The 22,404-nt window shown below is 47.1% G+C and overlaps 1 protein-coding gene across 2 annotated transcripts; it reads left to right on the top strand.

Moving 5' to 3' along the window:
• Positions 1-605: 605 nt before the first annotated feature.
• TREM1 (triggering receptor expressed on myeloid cells 1) lies at positions 606-21,267 on the top strand. Of its 2 annotated transcripts, none has more exons than XM_003922984.4 (4): positions 606-689; positions 4,942-5,301; positions 6,703-6,895; positions 12,517-21,267. In XM_003922984.4, exons 1-4 carry the CDS (start codon positions 641-643, stop codon positions 12,620-12,622), a joined length of 708 nt encoding a protein of 235 aa, XP_003923033.1. In that variant the 5' UTR covers positions 606-640; the 3' UTR covers positions 12,623-21,267. The 2 variants fall into 2 exon arrangements, with proteins under 2 accessions (XP_003923033.1, XP_074253876.1); XM_074397775.1 differs by having other exon boundaries at positions 629-689; positions 4,893-5,301.
• The last annotated feature ends 1,137 nt before the right edge of the window (positions 21,268-22,404 follow it).

The following is a 22,404-nucleotide window of genomic DNA, read 5'->3' as shown; positions in this document are numbered from 1 at the left end:
ATGGCAGTGTCCTCTCAAACGGTCTCTGGGGTTCCTGCATCCCTGTGAGCTCCCAGGCCATGTCTGTGGCAATGCAGAGGACAAGCGAAGGGTGTGGCCCTCCTGGTGATGAAGAGGAGGTACACCCCAGGTCAGCAGAAGCCGAGAGGACTGGCGGGGCTGAGCAGGTCAGGACGTAGAAAATGTCCTCACAAAAACCCTAAGATGAGATATGATTTTCCCAGCCTGTCCCTCTAGGCCTGACTTGCTTCATTACACGAAACTGGATGTGAACGGAGAGGGGGCCGCGGGAGAGCAAAGGGCCCTCTGTTCCCCTTCCTATATTAATGCCTTACTTTGATTTACATTCAAGTATCATTCTCCCTTCGATTTTATGAGGTTGAAAGGTAATTGTCTTTATTACCACAGAAAGGAGAACTGGCATTCAAAGAAACTTAACTGAGAAGTGAGTCCTGGTCTCTGGATTCTTGTGTTGATGTCTGGAGTCAGAGCAATCGGTGATGAAACAGTCCAGGCTCAGTGCCTCCCAGGAATGGCCTCACATCCTGTTGCACAACTTTCCGGAGCCTCTAGGTCAGTGTGGTGCTTTGTAGCTGTCTCGGGAGCCCTCAGCAGCAGTTGGAGTTGGTGCACGGGAAGGATGAGGAAGACCAGGCGCTGCGGGCTGCTGTGGATGCTCTTTGTCTCACGTAAGACCAGGAAGAGGAGTCAGCCAGGGAGGCGTTTGGTTCAGGACCTTGGGGCGCCCTTTTCCATTGAAGATTTAGAGCATGGGGCCATCCAAGATAGAGCCAGCCAGCAGTTATGCTAGACCTTGCTGCTCTACCCAAACTTAGCAGAATTGGGAGAATGTGCAGTGTCTGCACACAAAAATAAAAGGAGGAGAGAGTCAGGGAAACAACATGTCTGTGCAGGTCGATGTTGTCAGGGACGTGCAAAGCCAGGCCTGGGAATAATGATAGAGTAAATCTCATCATGGCATGATCTAAAATGAGTTTATTTCATGTTGAATTTTTTTTCTTTTTTTCTTTTTCTTTTTTTTTTTTTTTTTTTGAGACGGAGTTTCACTCTTGTTACCCAGGCTGGAGTGCAATGGCACGATCTCGGCTCACCGCAACCTCTGCCTCCTGGGTTCAGGCAATTCTCCTGCCTCAGCCTCCTGAGTAGCTGGGATTACAGGCACGCGCCACCATGCCCAGCTAAATTTTTTTGTATTTTTAGTAGAGACGGGGTTTCACCATGTTGACCGGGGTGGTCTCGATCTCTTGACCTCGTGATCCACCCGCCTCAGCCTCCCAAAGTGCTGGGATTACAGGCTTGAGCCACTGCGCCCGGCCTTGAATTTTTTTTTCTTATATTCCATCATGATGTGTTTCTTATAGTCCATCATGATGTGTTTTTAACAGATGTTGACAACCTGTTAAACCCAAAAGACAGAATTTATTTAACAAATATTTCCCAGGGGTCTACTATGGGCTAGCAAATGTACTACTGCTGAAGAGGATTCGCTTCAGAAGACACAGATGTGACCAGAAGAGGCTGGTTCTCTTTTTGGAGGAGGTGATCATCCCAGCTCTTCGTGGCACGCTGGGGTTGGAGGTGACCGCTGCTGAGGCTCGGCAGAGCTGGCCCATGCCCCAGCCCTTCCTTGTCTCTCCCCTTGTGATCTGCACAGCTCACATCTGCACCAAAACCAGAAGCATGGGGGGCTTTATTCACTCCTCCTCTTAATCCTTATGAGTAACAGGAGGAAAGGGTCAATATGAGTTAAAAGCGAGGCTTGCCTTGGGAAGGCATGAAAAATCAAGGAGAGGTATTCCTCTGGGCCCTCTGCTTTGAGCAAAGTCATGCACAACTGCCTTTTGGAGCCTGTGCTCAGATGTTGCTCTGGGTCTTCTTGGAGCTGGGATGATAATCTAGGTGGGCAGAAGGGAGTTAGGTCCTCATGGACAAGTGCATTTCCTTGTGTTTGATTCGTGTCTTTCTGAAGGCGACGTGGGAGGTGGCAGAGGGCTGAAGTTTGTGTACTTGTGTGAGAGAAAACCAGTGGCACATATTTCATTGTGCCTTGTGGTAATAGGTTAGGGGTTAACCTGAATGTTCCTTGCAACTGGATGCCTATTCACGCTTGGGCCAGTACTGCTCTAATCCCTATCAGACTGTGTTGGGCCATGTAGCTCAGTGCTTTAGATGAACAAGAGTCCTTGGGTTTGAATCCTAGCTCTAGCACTTTACTATGGTGAGACTTCGGGCAAATCACATAATCTCTCTGTGCCTCACTTTTCTTAACTATAAAATGGGAGAGTAATGGTGTCGACCTTTTAAATTATAGAGATTAAATAAGATAGTCTTTAAAAACATTTAGCACATAATAATAGGTAGTATTTGCTACCCTTTTAGTTAACAAATTCTAAGGAATTCCCCTCTTGCAATGGTGCACAGACAGCTCAGCAGCCTTCACTTCTTACTGTCTCCTTCCTTCTGTGAAAGACAGGCAAGTTTGCAAACTCAGTCACCTGTAACTCACACTTTCCCTGGGGAGTTGGCAAATAAAGATTTATCTGTAACATTAACTTCAGAGGTTAGGGCTTCAGTGGTGGCAACTTGGGAATGGAGTCTGTGTGTCTTTCAAAGAGCTCAACACAGTGCCTGTGATAGAGAAATCTCTCAGCCACTGTCTTATGAGCGATTGAACGAATGAGGAAACCAGGCTTGGTTTCAGACAACACTCAGCCTCTGCTCAGCTGCCTCTTGGAGGGGCATTCCTGACTGGAATTTGTGGGAATTGCCCGGGAGGTCTGTTTACAAGTTTTCCTTAGAAACTGGAGTCTGCTCCCAGAAGAACTGGCTTTCAAGCTTGGTTTCACCTTTAAAATCCTCACCAGTTCCTGAATTGGGTCTTCCTAAGGTTAGGCAGATCTGTTGGCCTGTCCTGGGGTGGGCATGCCAGGGCCTCCATGAATGGGGAAGTGCTTGTCATTTTTCACCAGGCCTGAAAGGATCTAAGTGTGTGGTATTAGTAACAGCAGTGCTAGTGTTACCCTGACCCATGCAGTAGACCCAGCAGCACTGTCCACTCTGTTATCTGGCACTCCTTGGGGGAAGGTACTCCAGGCCTGAGTGAGTAAACTACAGTCTCTCGCAAACTTCGAGAGCCCCGTGTGTCCAGCTGAAAACACGGACCTGGGTCTTCTCACTTTCACTCTGCTTAGCCTCCCATCGGCAAGGCTCCCTTGGACGAGACCAGATGACCATTCCCAGTTCTAGATGGTTAACCCAGTACAACCTCTAAGAATGAGATGGAAACTATTGTCACTGTAACCCAGGAGTTCTTAAACCTGGCACTATCGACATTTGGGATGGGATGATTCTTTGTTGTGTCCCATGCGCTGTGGATGCTTGGCCTGATGTTAGTAGTATCCACCCTTCTCCCTGGTTATAACTACCAAAAATGTCTAGATATTGTCCAGTGTTTCAGGGAGGGTTGTAGGGGTGGGGGAGCAAAAGTTACTCCCCAGTGGAGAACCACTGCTGTTGGCTCCTTGACATCAAAAATAGGAGGGGGCATTTCTTGGCTCAGGTAACTGGGAAGTACAAGGGGTGCTCCTCTGGAGCACAGCTGAGTCTCTGACTCAGATAATGTGGGGTGCTCTCTCTCTCTCTCTCTCTCTCTCTCTCTCTCTCTCTCTGTCTGTCTCTTTCCCCATCACCCTTGCACTCTCCCCCCGTCACCCTTGCACTCTCCCCCATCTCCCTTTCTCCCACTCTCTTTCTGCCTGTTTAGCCGTTCTCAGGCAGCCTATTCCCACATGGCCCAAAGTTTCACATAATAAAGTTTCACATCTCACTGACCTGTCAATCCCAGCAAGAAGCATTTCTCTTAATGGCAACAGCAGTCTCAGGAAGGATTCTGATTGGTCCAGTTCAGCCATGTGCCCCTTCCTAAACCAATCAGCTTGGCAAGAGGTGGGGTACTTTTTTTTTTTTTTTTTGGCAGAGTTCTCTCCCCGTCGCCCAGGTTGGAATGCAGTATCATGATCTTGGCTCACTGCAGTCTCCTCCATTCAGGTTCAAGTGATTCTCCCACCTCAGCCTCCCACGTAGCTGAGACTACAGGCATGCACCGCCATGCCTGGCTAATTTTTTGTATTTTTAGTAGTGACGGGGTTTCACCATGTTGGCGAGGCTGGTCTCAAACTCCTGACCTCAGGTGATCCTACCACCTCAGCTTCCCAAAGTGCTGGGATTACAGGCATGAGCCACGGTGCCTGGCCCCGAAAAAGGGTACTTTGATTGGCAAAGCCTGTGTCCTGTGTCCATCCTTAAGAACGTGGAAAGCCCCAACAGTAGAGCCACACAGGATGGTTCCCTTGGAAAGAGGTGCTCTGCTATCCAAGGAGGGGAGAAAGGAGTGCCAGGAAGTCAGATGGCTTGCCTTCAAGATGGCTTCCTCACTGTTTGTCCAATGGTCTTTTGAACTCATCTCTCTTCCTGACTCAGTGAAGTTCCTCAAGCTGTCCTTGGAGCCACCCTCTGCTAGCACCGTGTCTTTGCATTCACTCTTTATGCTGCACACCCTTGTAATCTTCCCCTCCCACCACGCTGTAGCACTTGTGGGCTTAGCACAGTGTCCCATGTTCTGCCTCCAGACAGGTGGTTTCTTCCTCTCAAAGTCCATCTTCCTCTCCTGATCATTTATGAAATTTGAGCCTCATGGACCATAGGCAATCTTACTCTTAGAGTAAAAAAAACCTACTCATAGTGAAAAGATCTGAGGTCTAGTGCTGGCTTGCAGGGAAAGTTGTATTTTCTATGCAGACCTCGAGAACTTTGTCTGAAAGGGGTGGTTGGACAAGAAAAACAGGCGGTTCCTCTCCTTTTTCCCCCCACAGAGAGAAAAATAATTCTTCACAGAACCCAATTCTCTTTCCCTGCTTATAGAACTTCAAGCTGCAACTGAATTAACTGAGGAAAGGTTTGATCTGGAAGAGGGGCAGACCCTGACTGTGAACTGTCCCTATGGGAGAGGGATGTATGACCACAGCCAGAAGGCTTGGCAGAGGATAAGAGAGGGAAAAGAGCCGCCCCAGACCCTGGCAACCACAGAGATGCCTTCAGAGAATTCCCATTTGATCCAAGTGGGGAGGATCATACTAGAAGATTACCATGATCATGGCTTATTGCGTGTCCAAATGACCAACCTCCAAGTGGAAGACTCTGGACTATATCGATGTGTGATCTGCCAGGATCCCAAGGAACCTCACATGCTGTTCTATCCCGTCCGGTTGGTGGTGGCCAGGGGTGAGTGGCCTGGGAATGGTGAGGAAAGGAAGGCCAGGTGAGGAGAGGGAGAGTGGTGGTAGCATCAGCAGAGCTGGCGTTCAGGATTCCTAGCAGCCAGATGAGCGATCAGGAGCTTCCTTCCTTCCTTCCGGGAGGAAGCTCCTTATCTCTCATCTGAGGTCCAATAGTAAGTAGAACCTTCCATGCATGAGATTCTCCCTGGATAGCAGAGACTAATTTGGGGTGTTGTGGTAGGAATTGGGGTACAACTAAGGTGGGTGGTAGATTTAAGATAATTTAGTCTCATTGCCTGTTCTCCACTTAGAAGTCATGCCCTGACTTCCCCTCCTGAGGATGCATTTGGTGGCATAACTGTGCTTCTGAAGCAGTCCAGATCTTTCTGTGGGCACAGATCACCTGGGGATCTTATTTCAAATGCAGACTCCAACTGAATAGGTACAGGGTGGGACCCAAGAGTCTGCATCTCTGGTGATCTCCCGGATGATGCCAATGCTGATGGTCCGTGGCTCCCATTTTGGGGGAGCAAGTCTCCAGAGCTCACTTTGTGTCCCCTTGTACACAACTCTTATCTCACAGGATAGGAGAGGCCGGTTTACTTATCTGTCCCCTATTCATTTCAGAACTGCTTGAGGGAAGCACCTGTGCCTTCCTGGGCTCTGCACCCTTAGCACATAATGTAGTTTGTGACACAAAGTGGGCCCTCAGTAGATGTTGCATTAAGGAATGAATTGTGAAAGACAGAGGAAAGGGAGGCAGGTTCAAGCTTCCAGGACCTGGGGAATTCTAAGCCTGAGAAAGGCAAGGTGCATACACAATGTATTAATAAAATATAACTTTTGAAGTGATTTACTATAAGCCAGAAGAATGAAAGGCAGAGTGAATCAAGTAAGCCTGGAACTATTCTTGGAGAAGGTAGGGGCACATGAATTGGTGAAGGGCAGAAGTCAAATGCATTTCCAACAACACCAATGCCAAAAAATTCTTTCTTCTTCCCTCTTTCTGCTCTCCCTCCTGCCTTTTTTTTTCTTTCCTTCTTTTGATCTCTGACTCAGGCTGATCCCACAGTATTTCTTGGGTTTTAGCAAAAAAAAAAAAATAATAATCTTTGCTTTTTGGCCACGCTCATTTCCCTCCTCAGCTTCAATTACCCTACCACCTACCAATCCATCTACTCATCCATCAACTCATCCACCTTTTCATCCATCCATCCATCCAGCCATCCACCCATTCACCCATTTCATCATCTCTCCGTTCATCCACCCATCCATCCATCCACCCACTTTCCAACAATTCATCCATCAAACCACTCACTCATACATCCACTCATCCATCTGCTCATCCATTCACTTACCCATCCATCCATCCACCCATCCATCCATCCAATGTGTCTTCTTGCAGGTTCTTCAAGTAGCCCTGTCTCCAATGAGAATTCTACCCAGAATGTGGATAATGTTCCTCCTACCACCACTAAGCCCCTGGGCCCACTGTATACCAGCCCCAGAACTGTGACCCAAGCTCCACCCAAGTCAACTGCTACCGTCTCCACGCCTGGCTCTGAAATCAACATTAAAAATATGACAGATATCATCAGGTATAGTTTCCAGGCCCCTGGGCCCCGGGTTTGGACACTGAGAGCCCGTTGTTCCCCAGTCCATGTGCTGAGAGGATGAGGAAGGGGAGGGTGGGGAGAAAGGGGAGAAAGGTGAGAGAAAGGGGAGGGTGGGGCAGGAGCAGACCTGACTCACGTTAGTCTGGGTAGAAATGTCCAGGGAAGAAGGAGGTGGTGATGGAGAACAGGAGAGGCTCTCTCTCAGCCAGGCTGTCCTTCTCCCCAGTTCACCTTCCTTGCTTTCTTGCAACCTTAGTATTAAGGAGACGGAAATGGCATCTTCTCCAAATTCCAGTGGACCCCATCCAACCCCAGGGGCCTGATGGGTAGTGGGAAGGCACTCTCTGAGTGAGGGATCCTGGATCTGGTGTCGGCCTGACTGACTGACTGTGGCTTTGTGTGAGTCAGGAGCCCTCTCTGGCTTTAGCTTCCTTGTCAATTCAGTAGGCATGCTAGAAACCCAGAGCTGAAGACATTGTCCACCTAACAGCTCTCAGCAGGAGCCGCACGTTAGGGCTAAATGCAGTATTGGTTTTTAAATAATACTGCTGCATGTGCCCAGTTATAGACCAATAGAATCAGAATTTTTGCAGATGAGGTCCATCTCAGTATTTTTTTTCTTCTTTTTTGAGATGGAGTCTTGCTCTGTCGCCCAGGCTGGAGTTCAATGGTGCAATCTCGGCTCACTGCAACCTCTGCCTCCCAGGTTTGAGCAATTCTTCTGCCTTAGCCTCAGCCTCTGAAGTAGCTGGGACTACAGGTGGTGCCACCACGCCCAGCTAAGTTTTTGTATTTTTAGTAGAGACGGGGTTTCACCATGTTGGCCAGGATGGCCTTGATCTCTTGACCTCGTGATCCCCCTGCCTTGGCCTCCCAAAGTGCTGGGATTACAGGCATGAGCTACTGTGCCTGCCCTCAGTATTTTTAATAAGATCTTCAGGAGATTTCTAATATGTGGGCAAACTTAAGAACCACTAACTTCTCAATCACATACCTCTTTACAGTTATTAAATGTTGATTTATCTTAGAATGTGTTTATCATTAAATATTGAATTAACAAGGAAGGAAATATTCTTCCACATTGCCACTAGTCTGTCTTTTTTCTCATATTCTCTTCTAGTTTTATTCATGTTTATACATGTTTTAATATGGAAGTAAGTCTAATTATAAATGTTTTTATTCTTTTTCCTGCTAAAATTATTATTTGATGCTGCTACCTAAATTTCATAAACATAATCTCAATGACTGCATACTTTTCTATCAATTGGGAAAGCCATAACTTACATAATCTTTTGCCTGTTCTTAGACATTGATACAGTGTTGATAACTCTGAGATAAACATATTCTTGCAGATGTATTTTTCTTCTTTTAAGTAATTAACGCAAATGAAATTTCCATGAGATGATTTAAGCACTGCTATCACTTTGTATCCAAATGGCATCTACCAACGGTCTTCCAAAAGATTGGAAACAATTTTCAGTGTGATTCATGGTGCATAAATAAAGCAGTGTCACTGCAGGCTTACAGACATGGATTTGGTAATTTCAATCATTAAATAGTGTGAGTTAAATCATATTCCTGCCAAAGTGCATGTGAACTGGTGCCTGGCCTAATTTCTCTATGATTATAGACTCCACCTCCATATGTGTAGTGGGAATGCCTTCTCCCCCATTACATTGTTTGGGGAACAAAGTGCTCATTAAATCTTTGTGGAGTAAATCAAATGAACAATACACTAAGAGTCAATGCTTTTTTGTTTTCTTTCTACTTTCATTTTGCAGTAGGTAAGCTAAGAGTACATAACCTTTGCCCATATTCCTACTGTTACAGGAAGGAGGGCCTTGAGCGTCCGGGTTTTGGGCCTTTTGAACAAAGAATTCTACAAGACGCATGATGTAATAAAGGAATGAAGCAGTGAAAACAGGGATTTATTTATTTATTTATTTATTTTTGTGGGGAGATGAAGTCTCGCTCTATCACCCAGGCTGGAGTGCAGTGGCGTGATCTCTGCTCACCACAACCTCTGCCTCCCAGGTACAAGCGATTCTCCTGCCTCAGCCTCCTCAGTAGCTGGGATTACAGGTGCGTGCTACCACACCCAGCTAATTTTTTGTATTTTTAGTAGAGATGGGATTTCACCATGTTGGTCAGGCTGGTCTTGAACTCCTGACCTTGTGATCTGCCTGCCTTGGCCTCCCAAAGTGCTGGGATTACAGTCATGAGCCACCGCGTGGTGTTGAAAGCAGGGATTTATTTAAGGGAGAAAGAACTCACCAGGGTAGGTGTGGGCTTGAGCAAGCGGCTCAAGGGCCGGTTACAAAGTTTTCTGGGTTTTAAATACTCCATGTGTGGTTCCTCTTGGTTACCCTTATATAGATGAAGAATTTGATTTGTGGCTAACTAAACCCTGAGATGGATTGGCGCACTATGGGTATCAAGAGATGGTTGTCCCTTGCTTGGCCAATGGCCGATCCAAGGCACTCTCCCTTTTCATCTAAGACTTGGTGGAAGCGAGAGGGGTGTAGGGAGAGTTGCCTTTAATCTTTTGCTACTGGGGCATGGGGAGATGGGGTTTTTCCATTTGGTTTAGCTTTAGAAAGTTTGCGTTGGCCAGGTGCAGTGACTCACACCTATAATCCCAGCACTTTGGGAGGCCAAAGAGGGTGGATCACCTGAGGTCAGGAGCTCAAGACCAGCCTGACCAACATGGTGAAACCTCGTCTCTACTAAAAATACAAAAATTAGCTGGATGTGGTGGCGTGTGCCTGTAATCCCAGCTACTCGGGAGGCCGAGGCAGGAGAATTGCTTGAACCTGGGAGGCAAAGTTTGAAGTGAGCCGAGATTGCACGATTGTACTCCAGCCTGGGCAACAGAGCAAGACTCTGTCTCAAAAAAAAGAAAAAAGAAAAAAAAAAAAAAGAAAGTTTGCATTAATTGGCCTTAGGTTCCCCGCTCTCAGCCCCAGGAGTTTTTTCCTTTTGATCCAGCTTTCGGAAGTAAGCTTGAATCCGTCTTAGAGTCCTTGACCCCAGACCTCGGTGTTGCTCCTTGATTCAGCATGAATTGGCCTTAAGTTCCCTGCCTCCAGACCCTATTTTCCTGCCTTGCTACTAGAAGCTGCATCTCTCTTTTATCTGTTTACTTCATATATAATCTAATATGAACTATCCTGTCAGCCAGAGTCCAGTCTGGAAAGTGGAAGCCACTCTAGCTGTTAAAAGAGAAGAAACTTTATTTATTTTTTCTTTTTTCTCCCCCTTTTTTTTTCTTTTTGAGACAGGGTCTCACTCTGTCAACCAGGCTGGAGTGGAGTGGTGGGATCCTGGCTCACTGTAACCTCAACCTCCTCCCACCTTTGCCTCCCAAGTAGCTGGGCCCACAGGCACCACCAGGACAGCTAATATTCTGTATTAGTTTTGGAGAGATTGGGGTCTCCCTGTGTTACCCAGGCTGGTCTTGAATTATTGGGATCAAGTGATCCTCCCACCTCAGCCTTCCAAAGTGTTGGGATTACAAGTGTGAGCCGCCACATCTATCCATGAAAAGAAGGAATTTAATGCAGATAATTGTTTGCCCAGGTGATGGAAGAGCTGCGACGCTAACCTGGGATGGGGAGGTACTGTGGAGGTACCCACTATCACACTCTTTCTAGGTAGATTCCCCAGAAGCAAGCCATAAAGTTTTGTTAAAATGTCTTAGTAGTAGGCGTGGTGGCTCACAGCCAGCAGTTGGGGAGGTTGAGGTGGGAAAATCACTTGAGCCTGGGAATCTGAGATTAGCCAGGGCAACATAGCAAGACCCTGTGTTTACAAAAAAAATAAAAAATAAAAAATTAGCTTGGCATGGTGGCATGCACCCATGGTCCTAACTACTCGAGTGGCTGAGGCAGGAGGATCACTTGAGCCTGGGAAGATTGAGGCTTCAGTGAGCTGCGATCGAGCCCCTGTAAAAAGAAAAATGTTTTAGATAGTGATTTCTGGCAAAGCCATTGAGGAAGCGGGACCAGGAAGGGAAGGAAGCCAAGCAAGGGTGTCATAACCAAGGGGTGTCTCACAGGGTAACTCTGGCTCAGTCTTGCAAAGGAGCTCTGGGGACTCCTGGGTCACATTTGGAGTTGTCACTATAAGGGGCAGTAATTGAGCAAGGGCAGCTCTAACCAAGGCCAAGCACATGAATTTCTGGCCCTTCGGGGGGTTAGTAGCCTGTGTGCAGCCCCGAAAGAAATACAGGAGTTGGCCTGTTGGGAGTGGACATCCCCCAGGAGCTCAGTGTAGGACAATGGTAGAGCACTCAGAGTGAATAACATGGAGCACTGGCCAGAGAGACCTGGGGAGGAGGCGCAGCAAGCAGAGCTCAGAAGCCAGGACATCCAGGATGCAGCACTGGAATTGGGGCAAATGCTGAGGATGCTCAGTGCGCCACAGCCATGTGAACAAGCATCTCTCTCGCTGGCTCCCTGCCCCTCGCCGCCTGTCTCTCTGCCTCATCCCTGCCCCCTGTCCTCCACCAGTTGCTGAACTTGACCAGGCAGGCTTGGGAAGGTAGTCCCCTGTGCTACAAGGCAGGGCCCTTGGCTGGGGGTGGATTTCAGGCAAATAGGCAGTTTTCTGCTTTCTATCTCCTTCATGCCGTGTCCCTCTTGGCTAGTTTGTGCATGTGTATAGGTGTGTGTGTTGATTTTAAATCAATTGCTTTGCTTTATTCCTTAATGTGCTTGATTCTATTTCCTGGTGACTTTTCTTGGATTTTAAAATTTTTATTTAAATTTTAGTCCAAGGGGAAGATTTCTTCTGCTCTATGCTATAAACTATAGAAGAGACTACTCTGGAATTATATTGCTGTCTAGATATTGCAAGACTATTTATTAAATGATCCTCCTGCCTCAGCCTCCAGGTAGCTGGGACCGCGGGTGTACGCCACCGTGTTTGACTTATCCACTGTGCCTCTGATTTCCTCAGATGTTAAGTTCTCACACGGCACTGACACTGCATCTGGACTTTTTGCTCCATTGCCGTCTGTCTGTCCCTGTGCCTTACCATGCCACATCCTTGTGCTCGCATCTGCTTGCATGTCTGCTGATGGACATGGCCAAGTGCCTTCACTCCTTTGCATCTCTTTCTTATGAAACCTAATGATGTTTATCCAGAACGCTTAGGATCATTTCGCCAACATCTATAAAATTCGTGATGAGATTTTCACGAGGGTTGGATTCTTCTTGGTTTATAGCTGAGGAAACTGAGGCTAAAGAAGTGAGGTGACTATCCCAGGAGGCAGAGCATGGTGCTGAGAATAGAGAGCAGGTTTCCTGGTCAGGGTCCCCTCTCCCTGCGACACCACAGGAAGGAGGATGGGCTGATCAGCCCGACCGTCTCTCTCCAGTGCCTCTCCTGGATAGGGACCTATACTCTCCACTGAAGTTATTTCTAATCGGCAGTTTTTGGCAGTGAGACAAAGCGAAAGGCACAGGGTCAGGCAGTGTGGGAAAGGTGCAGCAAGGACCAAAGCAGGTAAGAGTGGGACGTGAAGGCGTTTTCTAGAGGGAATGCGTGCGTGTTGGGGGAGCCTTTGTCAGCAGTAGCGCTAAGTCTCCTCTCGCCCCCAGGGTTCCCGTGTTCAACATTGTCATTCTTGTGGCTGGCGGATTCCTGAGTAAAAGCCTGGTCTTCTGTGTCCTGTTTGCTGTCACACTGAATTCATTTGGACCCTAGACCCACAAACCCACGAGAACATCTTCTGACCTCCGGCCACATCCATCTCGCAGTTGTGCCAAGAGAGAGGAGACAAAAGGTCGGGGGGAGTTAATAGCATGGATTAAATCTGTAATCACTGGCTATTTCTAAAGTCAGGATCTCACCTTCCTGCCTACTGCCCCCATTTCTCACTTGGATGGGCATTTGCCCCTCGGAAAAGAAGTTACAGCCCCAAACATGCCTGGTCCTTCATGCCATCAGCCACTTGGCGTTTGCATGAAATAAGGACAGTTCAATGCTTTTCATCATAATTTCTTGTGGGGGCTGTGACGTGCAGAGCACAGCTGATCCTTCTCCTGCTCGGTTTTGCCCTGGACCATACAATTTTGGCCTGACCTGGACAGAGCTCCCACTACAGAAGCATCCTCCTTGCCCGATGCTGGGACTTCCTCTCTGCAGCATCAGACACTTGGTTTTCATGCTCATATGTGCTTCTTTCCAACACTCCCAGAAAAGGGTGTTGAAGATTGTGGAACGCGGAGAAATAAGACCTCATGGTGAGAAAGTGCATCTTTCTCAGAGAAAATAGTTAAATTGAATATCTTGTCTTGGGAAAATACTGGCAGGATGAGATGGGATCCATGGGACAGCATTGATAGACAATATCAGACATCCTGTGTGCGATTATCTCTGGATCCTGAAAATAGCCCCATGAAAGCAAAGATGTATGTGACTAGAACGAGGCCACATGAATAAGCCACTGCCTGCTGGCAGGAGTGAAAACTGAAGAGCTCCTTACCTGAAGGACCCCAAAGCTATATAGAACAGAATAACCAGGGGTTCTGCCTGTGTCTAAATGCCTCTTTTCCAGTATTACACAAGAGGGAGGGATGGTGGGGTGCAAGTTCTCCCCACAGAAGCTTCTGGAGGCTGCCCCATATGCTCTCCTTTTTCCCCACTCTGCCCTCCTCCTCCTCTCTTAGTCTGCCCCTGGAATACCTGCTTCTGTTTCCATGCTCTCTCCAGTGCCCTCCCCTGCGAAGTAGATAGGTGTTCAGACCCACCAGTGTCTGGCAATCTCCCACAGATTTCAATCAAGATTTTGCTGTTTCCTATTTGAGCTTTAAAGGGAAAGGGGCCTCATGGGTGGGAAAAGGATGGTGGGTCCTTCCAGCCCAATTTAATGATGTCCGGGGCAGATATCATCCTCCATTCCCAAGAGTAATCATGCTTTTCCACACATAGTGTGTCTCATGTTAGCTAACCGTATTTTTACAATGAGCACCACTCCTGTGGAAAAAATTCACTGCACATGGAGATCCAGCTTCCACTTCCCGAGCCCGCTCCATCACATAAGGACTTCCCCATTCCCCAAAACGCTGCTCCATCAGAACCTGCCCAGGTAATGGTACTGACTCCAGAGAGATGATTTATGAACCCCCAATGTTGAGTCCATTAGAAGATAGGGGGGCATTTATTTCATCCTGGTGCTCTGGTGAGAATCTTCTCAGATGCACTCGATACAGAAGCTGTTCATTTCAGCACATTAATTTTCCTACCTAAAAGAACCAAGCAGCTCAGAGGCAGTGACCGTACAGCATGCAGTGTTCATGTGCTGAGTTTGCTGATCTGGAACCAGCACTTTAGCAATCCCAGCATTGCTCCTGTTTATAAAGTTGGCAAAGTGACCAGGGGCAAGGGGTATGATCACTAAATGTACTCCAGGAGAGGCAGAACAGACAAGGGCAGTGTTTCTCAGAGTGTCGTCTTTAGACCAACTGCATCAGATTCTCCTGGAGCATAAAGCAAATGCTTAGAGTCCGGGGCCCCTGCAGACCTACTGTATCCTGGTATACAGCTCCCTCTTAGTGGATCTCAAGCTTGTTTCCAATATGGCATTACACTCCTTACCAAAGCCCATGACACATTCATCCAGATTCATCCAGACATAACCCACTGCACAGTCCAACGTGTTTAACTTATAATAGATCAAGTGTTAGTTAAGTCTGACATATTAAATGTACCTGAAAAATTATATGCACTAAATTGGAAGACAAAAGACCATGCTGGAGACTCCCATTTGCACTTACACTCCATCCTCCCCATCCTGCCTGGGAACCTGACCGGTGTGGCTAAACCAGCAGGCTCCCTGGCTGCCAGCTTCTGGCTGGTTGAGCCAATGGTAAGGATGAGAGGAGAGCAGAGGGTGGGGAGAGAGTAAGGTCAGGGTTTCTGTCCTGGGGCTCCTTCCCTGGGAGGTAGCAGGAGTGACTACATTCCTCTTTGAAGTCTCCTTCAAACCCCTCAACAAACAGCGCCCATCTCCAAGTCCAGCTGCCTGCTCTATCCTCTCCTCTGTAGGCCCAGTGGTGGGAATGACCCACCACTGTTGCCAGCCTCAGCATACTGAAGCATCCATTACTGGATTCCCTAAATTCTAAGCACATCTTTATTAAATACTCCTCAGTTACCCAGTTTCAATGAGCCACTGGTGTCTTGCTGTTACCTTGACTGATACAATAGTGTTGTGCGGTTAATGACACAGACCTTGGAGGAAAACAGTGGCTGGGTTTGAATCTTAGCTCTGCATCCTTGCAGGATGTCTGATCCTGGGTGACTCAGTTAACCTTCTGGGACTCAATATTCCTCCTTGCCTTAATGGGCACGATTGTGCCTAACCATGCCAGTGATGATTCTGGAAGCCAACAACAGAATCCAACTGTGGTTGTATAAAATAGCAAGGAAATTCTAAGGGGATAATAATAACTCAGAGTTAATGAGAGGCTGGAGGATTGGGTTTAGACAACAGGCAGAAGCCAAGAGAGAATGGACAGCAGAGGCCACATGAGACGTTCTGGCCATGCTGCCATTGATGCTACTGCCTTGGACACTGGAGGCCACCATGCTATTCCTGGACTCTGAATCCTTAAGTTGCCTCTGAATAAGTCATCTCCAACTGGCCCTGCATTTGTGTCTCAGCCTCAGATCTGGGATTATGGGCAGAATCATGCATGTGGCCAGGCTTAGGTCAAGTCACCTGCTTGCAACATACCTGCCGGGAGAGAGGTGGGAGGAATATCTGTCTCCATCCTCAATAGAAGGGGAATCAGAGCTCTACATCTGAGTGAAACTCACACATTGGGGCCTGTTCCACCAAAAGGAAAAGGTGTTTGGTGCTGGAGAGTCAAAAGATGACACACCTCCACTATACGATCTCCCAATGTTGACAGGATCCAAGGAGATGCCTGAGTAAAGAAAGCACCTGGCACACAGTAGGACTTCATTCCATGGTGCCATGATGGTTACTGCTATTACTGGTTTGTTTGTTTGTTTGTTTGTTTGTTTTTTGTTTTGTTTTGTTTTGTTTTGTTTTTTGAGATCAAATCTCTGTTGTCCAGGCTGGAGTGCGGCGGTGCGATCTCGGCTCACTGCAACCTCCACCTCCTGGATTCAAGCTATTTGCCTGCTTCAGCCTCCCAAGTAGCTGGGATTACATGCGTGTGCCATTATTCCTGGCTAATTTTTTTGTATTTTTAGCAGAGATAGGGTTTCACCATGTTGGTCAGGCTGGTCTTGAACTCCTGACCTTGTGATCCACCTCTCTTGGCCTCCCAAAGTGCTGAGATTACAGGTGTGAGCCACTGCACCCGACCAGGTATTACTGTTATAACTGTGGTCTCCATGCCTATGCCTGGACAGGATGCTCAGAGAAACTCACACCTGGTCCTCAGGTAAAACCCCTAAGCCCCTTAGATGTGCTGCAGGATCCATCTTACCTATATGCAGCTCTTGTAGACATGGTCAACTTGAACTCCTTGCCACAGAACCACCTAAGCTGTTGTTAAAATGCAGATTCCTGGGCCCCTTCCGAGATCTGTCAAATCAGAATGTCTGGGGGTAGAGCCCAGGTGTGTACATGTGCCACATTTCCCTAGTGAAGCCACATGCCTGTGCTTGGGAACCATGGTACAGGCCGATATTAAAGAGGGCGGGCTCAGCAGAGAGGCTGGAGCCTGGCCTTGGTGGGTGAACAATATTTGTTTGCACAGTACCATTTCACAGGAAGATTGAGGTTCAGGCTTGTGGGTTGTAGGGGTCAGTGGTCAGTGGTGAGGAGGTTGGTGGCCTGAGGGGGAGAGTGACGCAGTGGGGACCTTGGGTGGGTAGGCCTAGACTCACCATGGTGCAGAAAGGGAAGCAATGAAGTGTTCCCATCAGGACTGTGACATCATGATGGCAGGAAGGAAGCTGTCACAAGCGTGGCCAGCCTGTCTCTCTTCAACTTCTGCATCTTCCTGAACTGTTCCCCCAGTCATGTTTAACTCCAAGATTTCTCAATGTTGGTAAATAACTGCCCAGCCTCGTGGGGAGATGATGACTACATGTGTGGGGCAACATCCTGTGGCAACTGGAAGAGGCCCTGGGCCAGCCAGCAGACAACATATTTGGGTGGCAGATACAGGGGAGGGGGCAGGGCTCTGGGGGTGCCCTAACTGCTGCTCCTGCTGCTGCTGCTACAGGTGAGGAGAGTGGATAAACAGGCTGGGGGAGTGCACCAGGGAGAGGGATGTAGACAGCCCAGCGGCAGTGCCCACTAAGGGGAGTTTCCTCTCATTTCTTTGGGATGGACTGGAATGGGATCCAGTTATGTGGTGCAGATGGAAAAGGGAAAGGGAGGCAATGGATGCAGACTATGCTGGTCCACCCTGACCCAGCAGGGACTGGGCGATGAAACAGAAGATGGAGCTCTCTCTACTGCATCTTGAAGCTGAGAGAATTAGGTGGATTCAATCAAGCAATCCCCCAGCACTGTGAGATGTAAAGAAAAGTGGGGCAAAGTATCCCCTTAAAAAAGGATTCACTCACTATGCAGAGGAGGCATCAGTAGAGCCAAAGGTAAATAACAGCAAAAAGATGAGTGGCAACATGAAAACAAAACTTCGGTGGCAGTCACTCTAGCAAGGCACAGAAGGGAGTGTGGAGAAGAGGCTAAGAGTTCTGGAATTAGGCAGGGCTGAGGCAAATCCCGTCTCAGCCACACTCTATGTATGTGACCTTGAGTAAGGTTTCTAACCTCTTCGAGGCTCAATTTCCTGATTTGTAAGTGGAACTGACTCACAGGTATTTATTTGTAAGTGGTACCTACTTCAGAGGGTTGTCCTAAGAATTAATGGATGGATGGAAAGCCCTTGGCTCAGTATTTAGGGCCTAATAAGTGCTTAACAAATATTATGATGGAGATGATGATGATGATGGAACCAGGTGTAGGGTGATCTGTGATACTGAGGATAGAGAGGAGAAAGAGATTAATGCCAGCTGCAACTGTTCGGGTTGACTCCCCTCTGAGACCAAATGGGATGGATATAGAGGGAGAAGAGGGAGAAGAGCATCTGTCTTGGAGGTCACTGGGAGCTAACACAAAGAGCTGTGTGAGGCCAAGTGCTACGGCTCACACCTATAATCCCAACACTTTTGGAGGCTGAGGTGAGAGGATGGCTTGAGACCAGGAGTTCAAGATCAGTCCAGGCAACATAGTGAGATAGAGTTTAGACGGAGTCTCGCTCTGTCGCCCAGGCTGCAACCTCCGCCTCCCTGTCTTTATAAAGAACAGAAAGTTAGCTGGGCATAGTGGCACGCACCTATAGTCCCAGCTACTTGAGGGGGCTGGGATGGGAGGATCACTTGAACCCAGGAGGTCAAGACTGCAGTGATTGTACCACTGCACTCCAGCCTGTGTGACAGAGCAAGACTCTGTCTCAAAAGACAAAGACAAAGGCAAAAAAAACTGTGTACCAGGAAGCAAAAGGCATGCCTGGGCCACCGCAAGTAGAACAGAAAATGGGTGGTAAATCTGGTGAAGCTCCTTTGTACCTTTTAATGACTAACATTTTCCAGTTTACGAAATGTAGAATAGTCACTGTCAACTCATCACCTAGATTCAAACTTCAACCATGATGGATATTTGCCTTATTTGCGCATACACGTGTGTGCATATATGTACATATTTATACGCACACAGACACATATATGATTGCAGAGTCATTTAAAAATAATCACAGAAATACTTAATCACTCCTACATGCTTGTTGAAGCTAGGCATACTCTTTGCGATCCTGTGTCTGAGGCTGGGGATGCAGAGGTGAGGGAAGAAATCATGTTTGCTCAGTGAAGTGCTTAAAGTCAATGTGCTTGGTAGAAGGACAGAACCTGACCGTGATCTGTTCTTGTAACATCATGAAATATGCCTTCTGCCTGAAGGCCTGGCAGCAGGTGGGGAGCCAGGGTCCCCCCGGAGACTCTGGTGCTCGTGGAGACTAGAAACAAAGACCTAAACGGGTCCAGGCCAGGAGGTACCCGCTGGAGGATTATCCCATGGAAGCCATGATCATGGTCATGGTGATAGAGCTCTGGAGGCAGGACTTAAGGCAGTATCAGTGGGTGACCCTCAGTCTTCTCAGGACCCCATTGTCCCGCACCATTGGATTTGGCTGGTATTGGTGCAAAGGTGAGCAGCTGCAGGACCTGGTCAAGGAAGGGTGTCCTTAGGCACAGCCAATGAGCTGGACCCCACTGCTCAATGATGAGGGGCTGTTTGAGATACATCACAGAACGATGGGAAAAGTTTCAGGCCTGAAATCAGGGGACATCAGTCTTCCATTCTCTTGCTGTGTGAGTTTTTTGAGAAAGTCAATAGCTTCTCTCTGGGCCTCAGTTTTCTCACCCGTAAGACAAGGATGTTGGACTAGGTGATATAAAAAATTATCTTGGCTGGGCATGGTGGCTCATGCCTGTAATCCCAGCACTTTGGGAGGCCAAGGCAGGCAGATCATGAGGTCAGGAGTTCAAGACCAGCCTGATCAATATGGTGAAACCCTGTCTCTACTACATATACAAAAATTAGCTAGGCATGGTGGCACGTGCCTGTAATCCCAGCTACTCAGGAGGCTGAGGCAGGAGAATCGCTTGAACCCGGGAGGGTGTGGTTGCAGTGAGCTGAGATTGTGCCACTGCACTTCAGCCTGGGTGACAGAGTGAGACTCTGATTAAAAAAAAAAAAAAAAAAAAAAATTATCTTACTCTACGGCAGAGGGCCTGCTAGAGAAACTGGGTAATTGAACATGTGCTATGTGCCAAGCATTTAACTTGTTAATCTCTTTACTCTGAAATATGTGCTGCTGTCTTCACTGCAGAAGAGGAGACCGAAAGAGGTTAAGTTATTCACTATGTCATTCTGTAGGTAAGTGGTACAGGTGGGACCTGCAGGGAGGGACCCATCTGATTTCATTATACTTGGTGAATCAATGAAATGGCCCCCATTTGGCCAATGAAAAGCTGTTCCTCTACTCAGGGATGTCAATAGCAGTAGATGAGGCATAGTTATTAGAGAGGAAAATGAAGGGCATTTTGCTGATCTTCAGTTGCTTCTCATTGGTGGAAACACTGCCAATTGTGCCTCCTCCTTTGTTAATAAGCCTGTCTGCATACACTGGGAGGTGGAACTGGGATGCTGGAGCTCAGTGCTTTTGCCTCAAGTTTCTCTACAAACTCTTTGCAAGGCCAGGCACGGTGGCTCACTCCTGCAATCCCAGCACTTTGGATTGCCTGAGTTCAGGAATTCACGACCAGCCTGGGCAACACGGTGAAACCCCATCTCTACTAAAATACAAAAAATTAGCTGGGTGTGAGGGTGGGCACCTATAACTCCAGCTACTCAGGAGGCTGAGGCAGGAAAATTGCTTGAACCTGGGAGGCAGAGGTTGCAGCCTGGGCGACAGAGCAAGACTCCACCTCTAAATAAATAAATAAATAAATAAATAAATAAATAAATAAATAAATAAATTTATTTCAAGCTAGTGAATTTGAGAGGCCTTCATGAACACAGGACATTGCTCTTCTGTTATTTGAAATATATGCTAATCTGAATATGTGTATATCAGGACAGGCTGGGGCTAAAATTGAACGTCATAGGATCTGCAAATAAAGAGTTGACCAAGAAAAAGGGACAGAGCCATGGGCAGGATGGTTGGAACCTACTGAACCCATGTAATAGAATAAAATAATTTCCCAGTCCTCGAGAAACATCCAAGGATACCCAGTCACTGACAGGCTGATTATAAATGAATGATGCAGTTGGTCAAGCAGTTCCATCACCCACTGCTCTTGACTTAGGAACATTTTATTAATTCGGTCTTAGTACCCCTTTGTTACATAAATACTAAAACTTCAGTCCTTTGCAAAGGTAAGGGCAGCCATCACCACCCTTGTGGGTTCAGGAGGGTCAGACTTAGGCAGTCCGCACTTGCCTTTGACCTGGCAGATCTGGCAGTGCCGCCACTGTTCGGATGTGTGGATTCATCCTGAACAAGGGCCTGTGTTCTCCTTCCTGTTTGTCCTTCTCCGGAAAGCCTGGGCCTTGGGTGAGTGGGGGCTGGGATAAGGCAGCTGCCTCCCAGGGCTCCCCGGGGCTGTTGTCCCGACTCCTCCTCACTCCTGTTCTCAGGAGGTCTGTGGACAGGGGCAGTGCCAGCCCCTGGGACAGCACAGGGCATGGGTTGTACACCTCAGCCTCCCAAAGTGCTGAGATTACAGGGATGAGCCACCGCGCTCTGCCTTTGACTTCCATTTTTAAACTGGTATAACATCTTCTCAAATAAATTATTTGTTGAGTATGAGTTTAAAAAATGTTAACATGTGTTTATTTTTGTCTCATGGTTTAAGCTTTTTTCTTTTTGAAAATTATAACTCTATTTATATGTTTTCAGACAGCATTGCGCTTCTGAGGCTATCCCTTGTTGCTATAGGTAAACACACATCTTCAACTCTTTGGCTGCTAGGTAGGATTTCATATAATATAGGGGCAGTATTGGATTTCATTTTTCCACTCCCCCTAGTGATGAGAACCTAAGTTGCTTCAACTCTTTACTACCACAAAACAAACAAGCATACAAGCAGAAACAAACAAACAAAAAAACCTCAAAATAAACATTTTCATTTATGGTCTTGAAGGAATCATATAAGAATTTTTCTAGACTACATGTTAGGTTGTCCTTAAGGCAAATAGAAAATAGGAACAGAATTAGAGGGTTCGGGAATGTACCCACACAGAGACAGTCACTTGACTGCCACTTACGGGCCTCTGCAATTTAGTGTGGAAAAGATGTTGTTTCTAACGAAGAGTAACAATCAATTGGATACCCACCCAGAAAAAAATAAGTTTTAACTCTTTCACACTGCACGTGAAATTAATTGAAAATACACCATAGACCTAAATATAAAAGGTGAAAGTAATACAGTTTCTGGAGAAAATGTAGAAAAAATGATCTTGGAGAAGGCAAATATTTTCTAAACAGGACATAAAAAATAGTAAGCATGATAAAGCATAAATCAGGGATGGAACATTGGGTATGGGACATCCACATATTTAAGCCACACAGAAGCTCCAGATTGTTCTCAAGAATGCTGGGTCATGTTGCACTCCCCCCAGCAGGGCTCAAGGATCTCCCTTTTCTTCACTTTCACCAACTCCTGGTGTCATCCACCTTCCATGTGCTTACCAATCGGATGAGTTCAAAGTGACAGCTCCATGTTTTAAAATTAGTTTTTCTCTAGCTGACAGGATCAAACATCTCTTGATAGGTTTCTTGGGCATATGGTTTTTTACTGCAATGTGTAACCTATTTCTAATCATTTTCTATTTGGCTTCCTTCCTTCCACTTGTTGATTTTGTTATTTTTCTTTTTCTTTTTTTTGAGACTGAGTTTCATTCTTATTGCCCTGGCTGGAGTGCAATGGCACGATCT

This window comes from Saimiri boliviensis, chromosome 4, assembly GCF_048565385.1.
Source record: "Saimiri boliviensis isolate mSaiBol1 chromosome 4, mSaiBol1.pri, whole genome shotgun sequence".
NCBI lineage: Eukaryota > Metazoa > Chordata > Mammalia > Primates > Cebidae > Saimiri > Saimiri boliviensis.
The sequence above is the reverse complement of the archived record's forward strand: the minus strand, read 5'-3'. Positions and strand labels throughout refer to the sequence as shown.

What these genes read in the sequence shown, in the direction of transcription:
- TREM1 (XM_003922984.4), top strand. Translation starts at nt 641, where the DNA reads ATGAGGAAGACCAGGCGCTGCGGGCTGCTGTGGATGCTCTTTGTCTCA. An exon ending in GTGGATGCTCTTTGTCTCAC is followed by an intron (nt 690 to 4,941) that starts GTAAGACCAGGA and finishes CCCTGCTTATAG; the next exon opens with AACTTCAAGCTGCAACTGAA. An exon ending in AATATGACAGATATCATCAG is followed by an intron (nt 6,896 to 12,516) that starts GTATAGTTTCCA and finishes TCTCGCCCCCAG; the next exon opens with GGTTCCCGTGTTCAACATTG.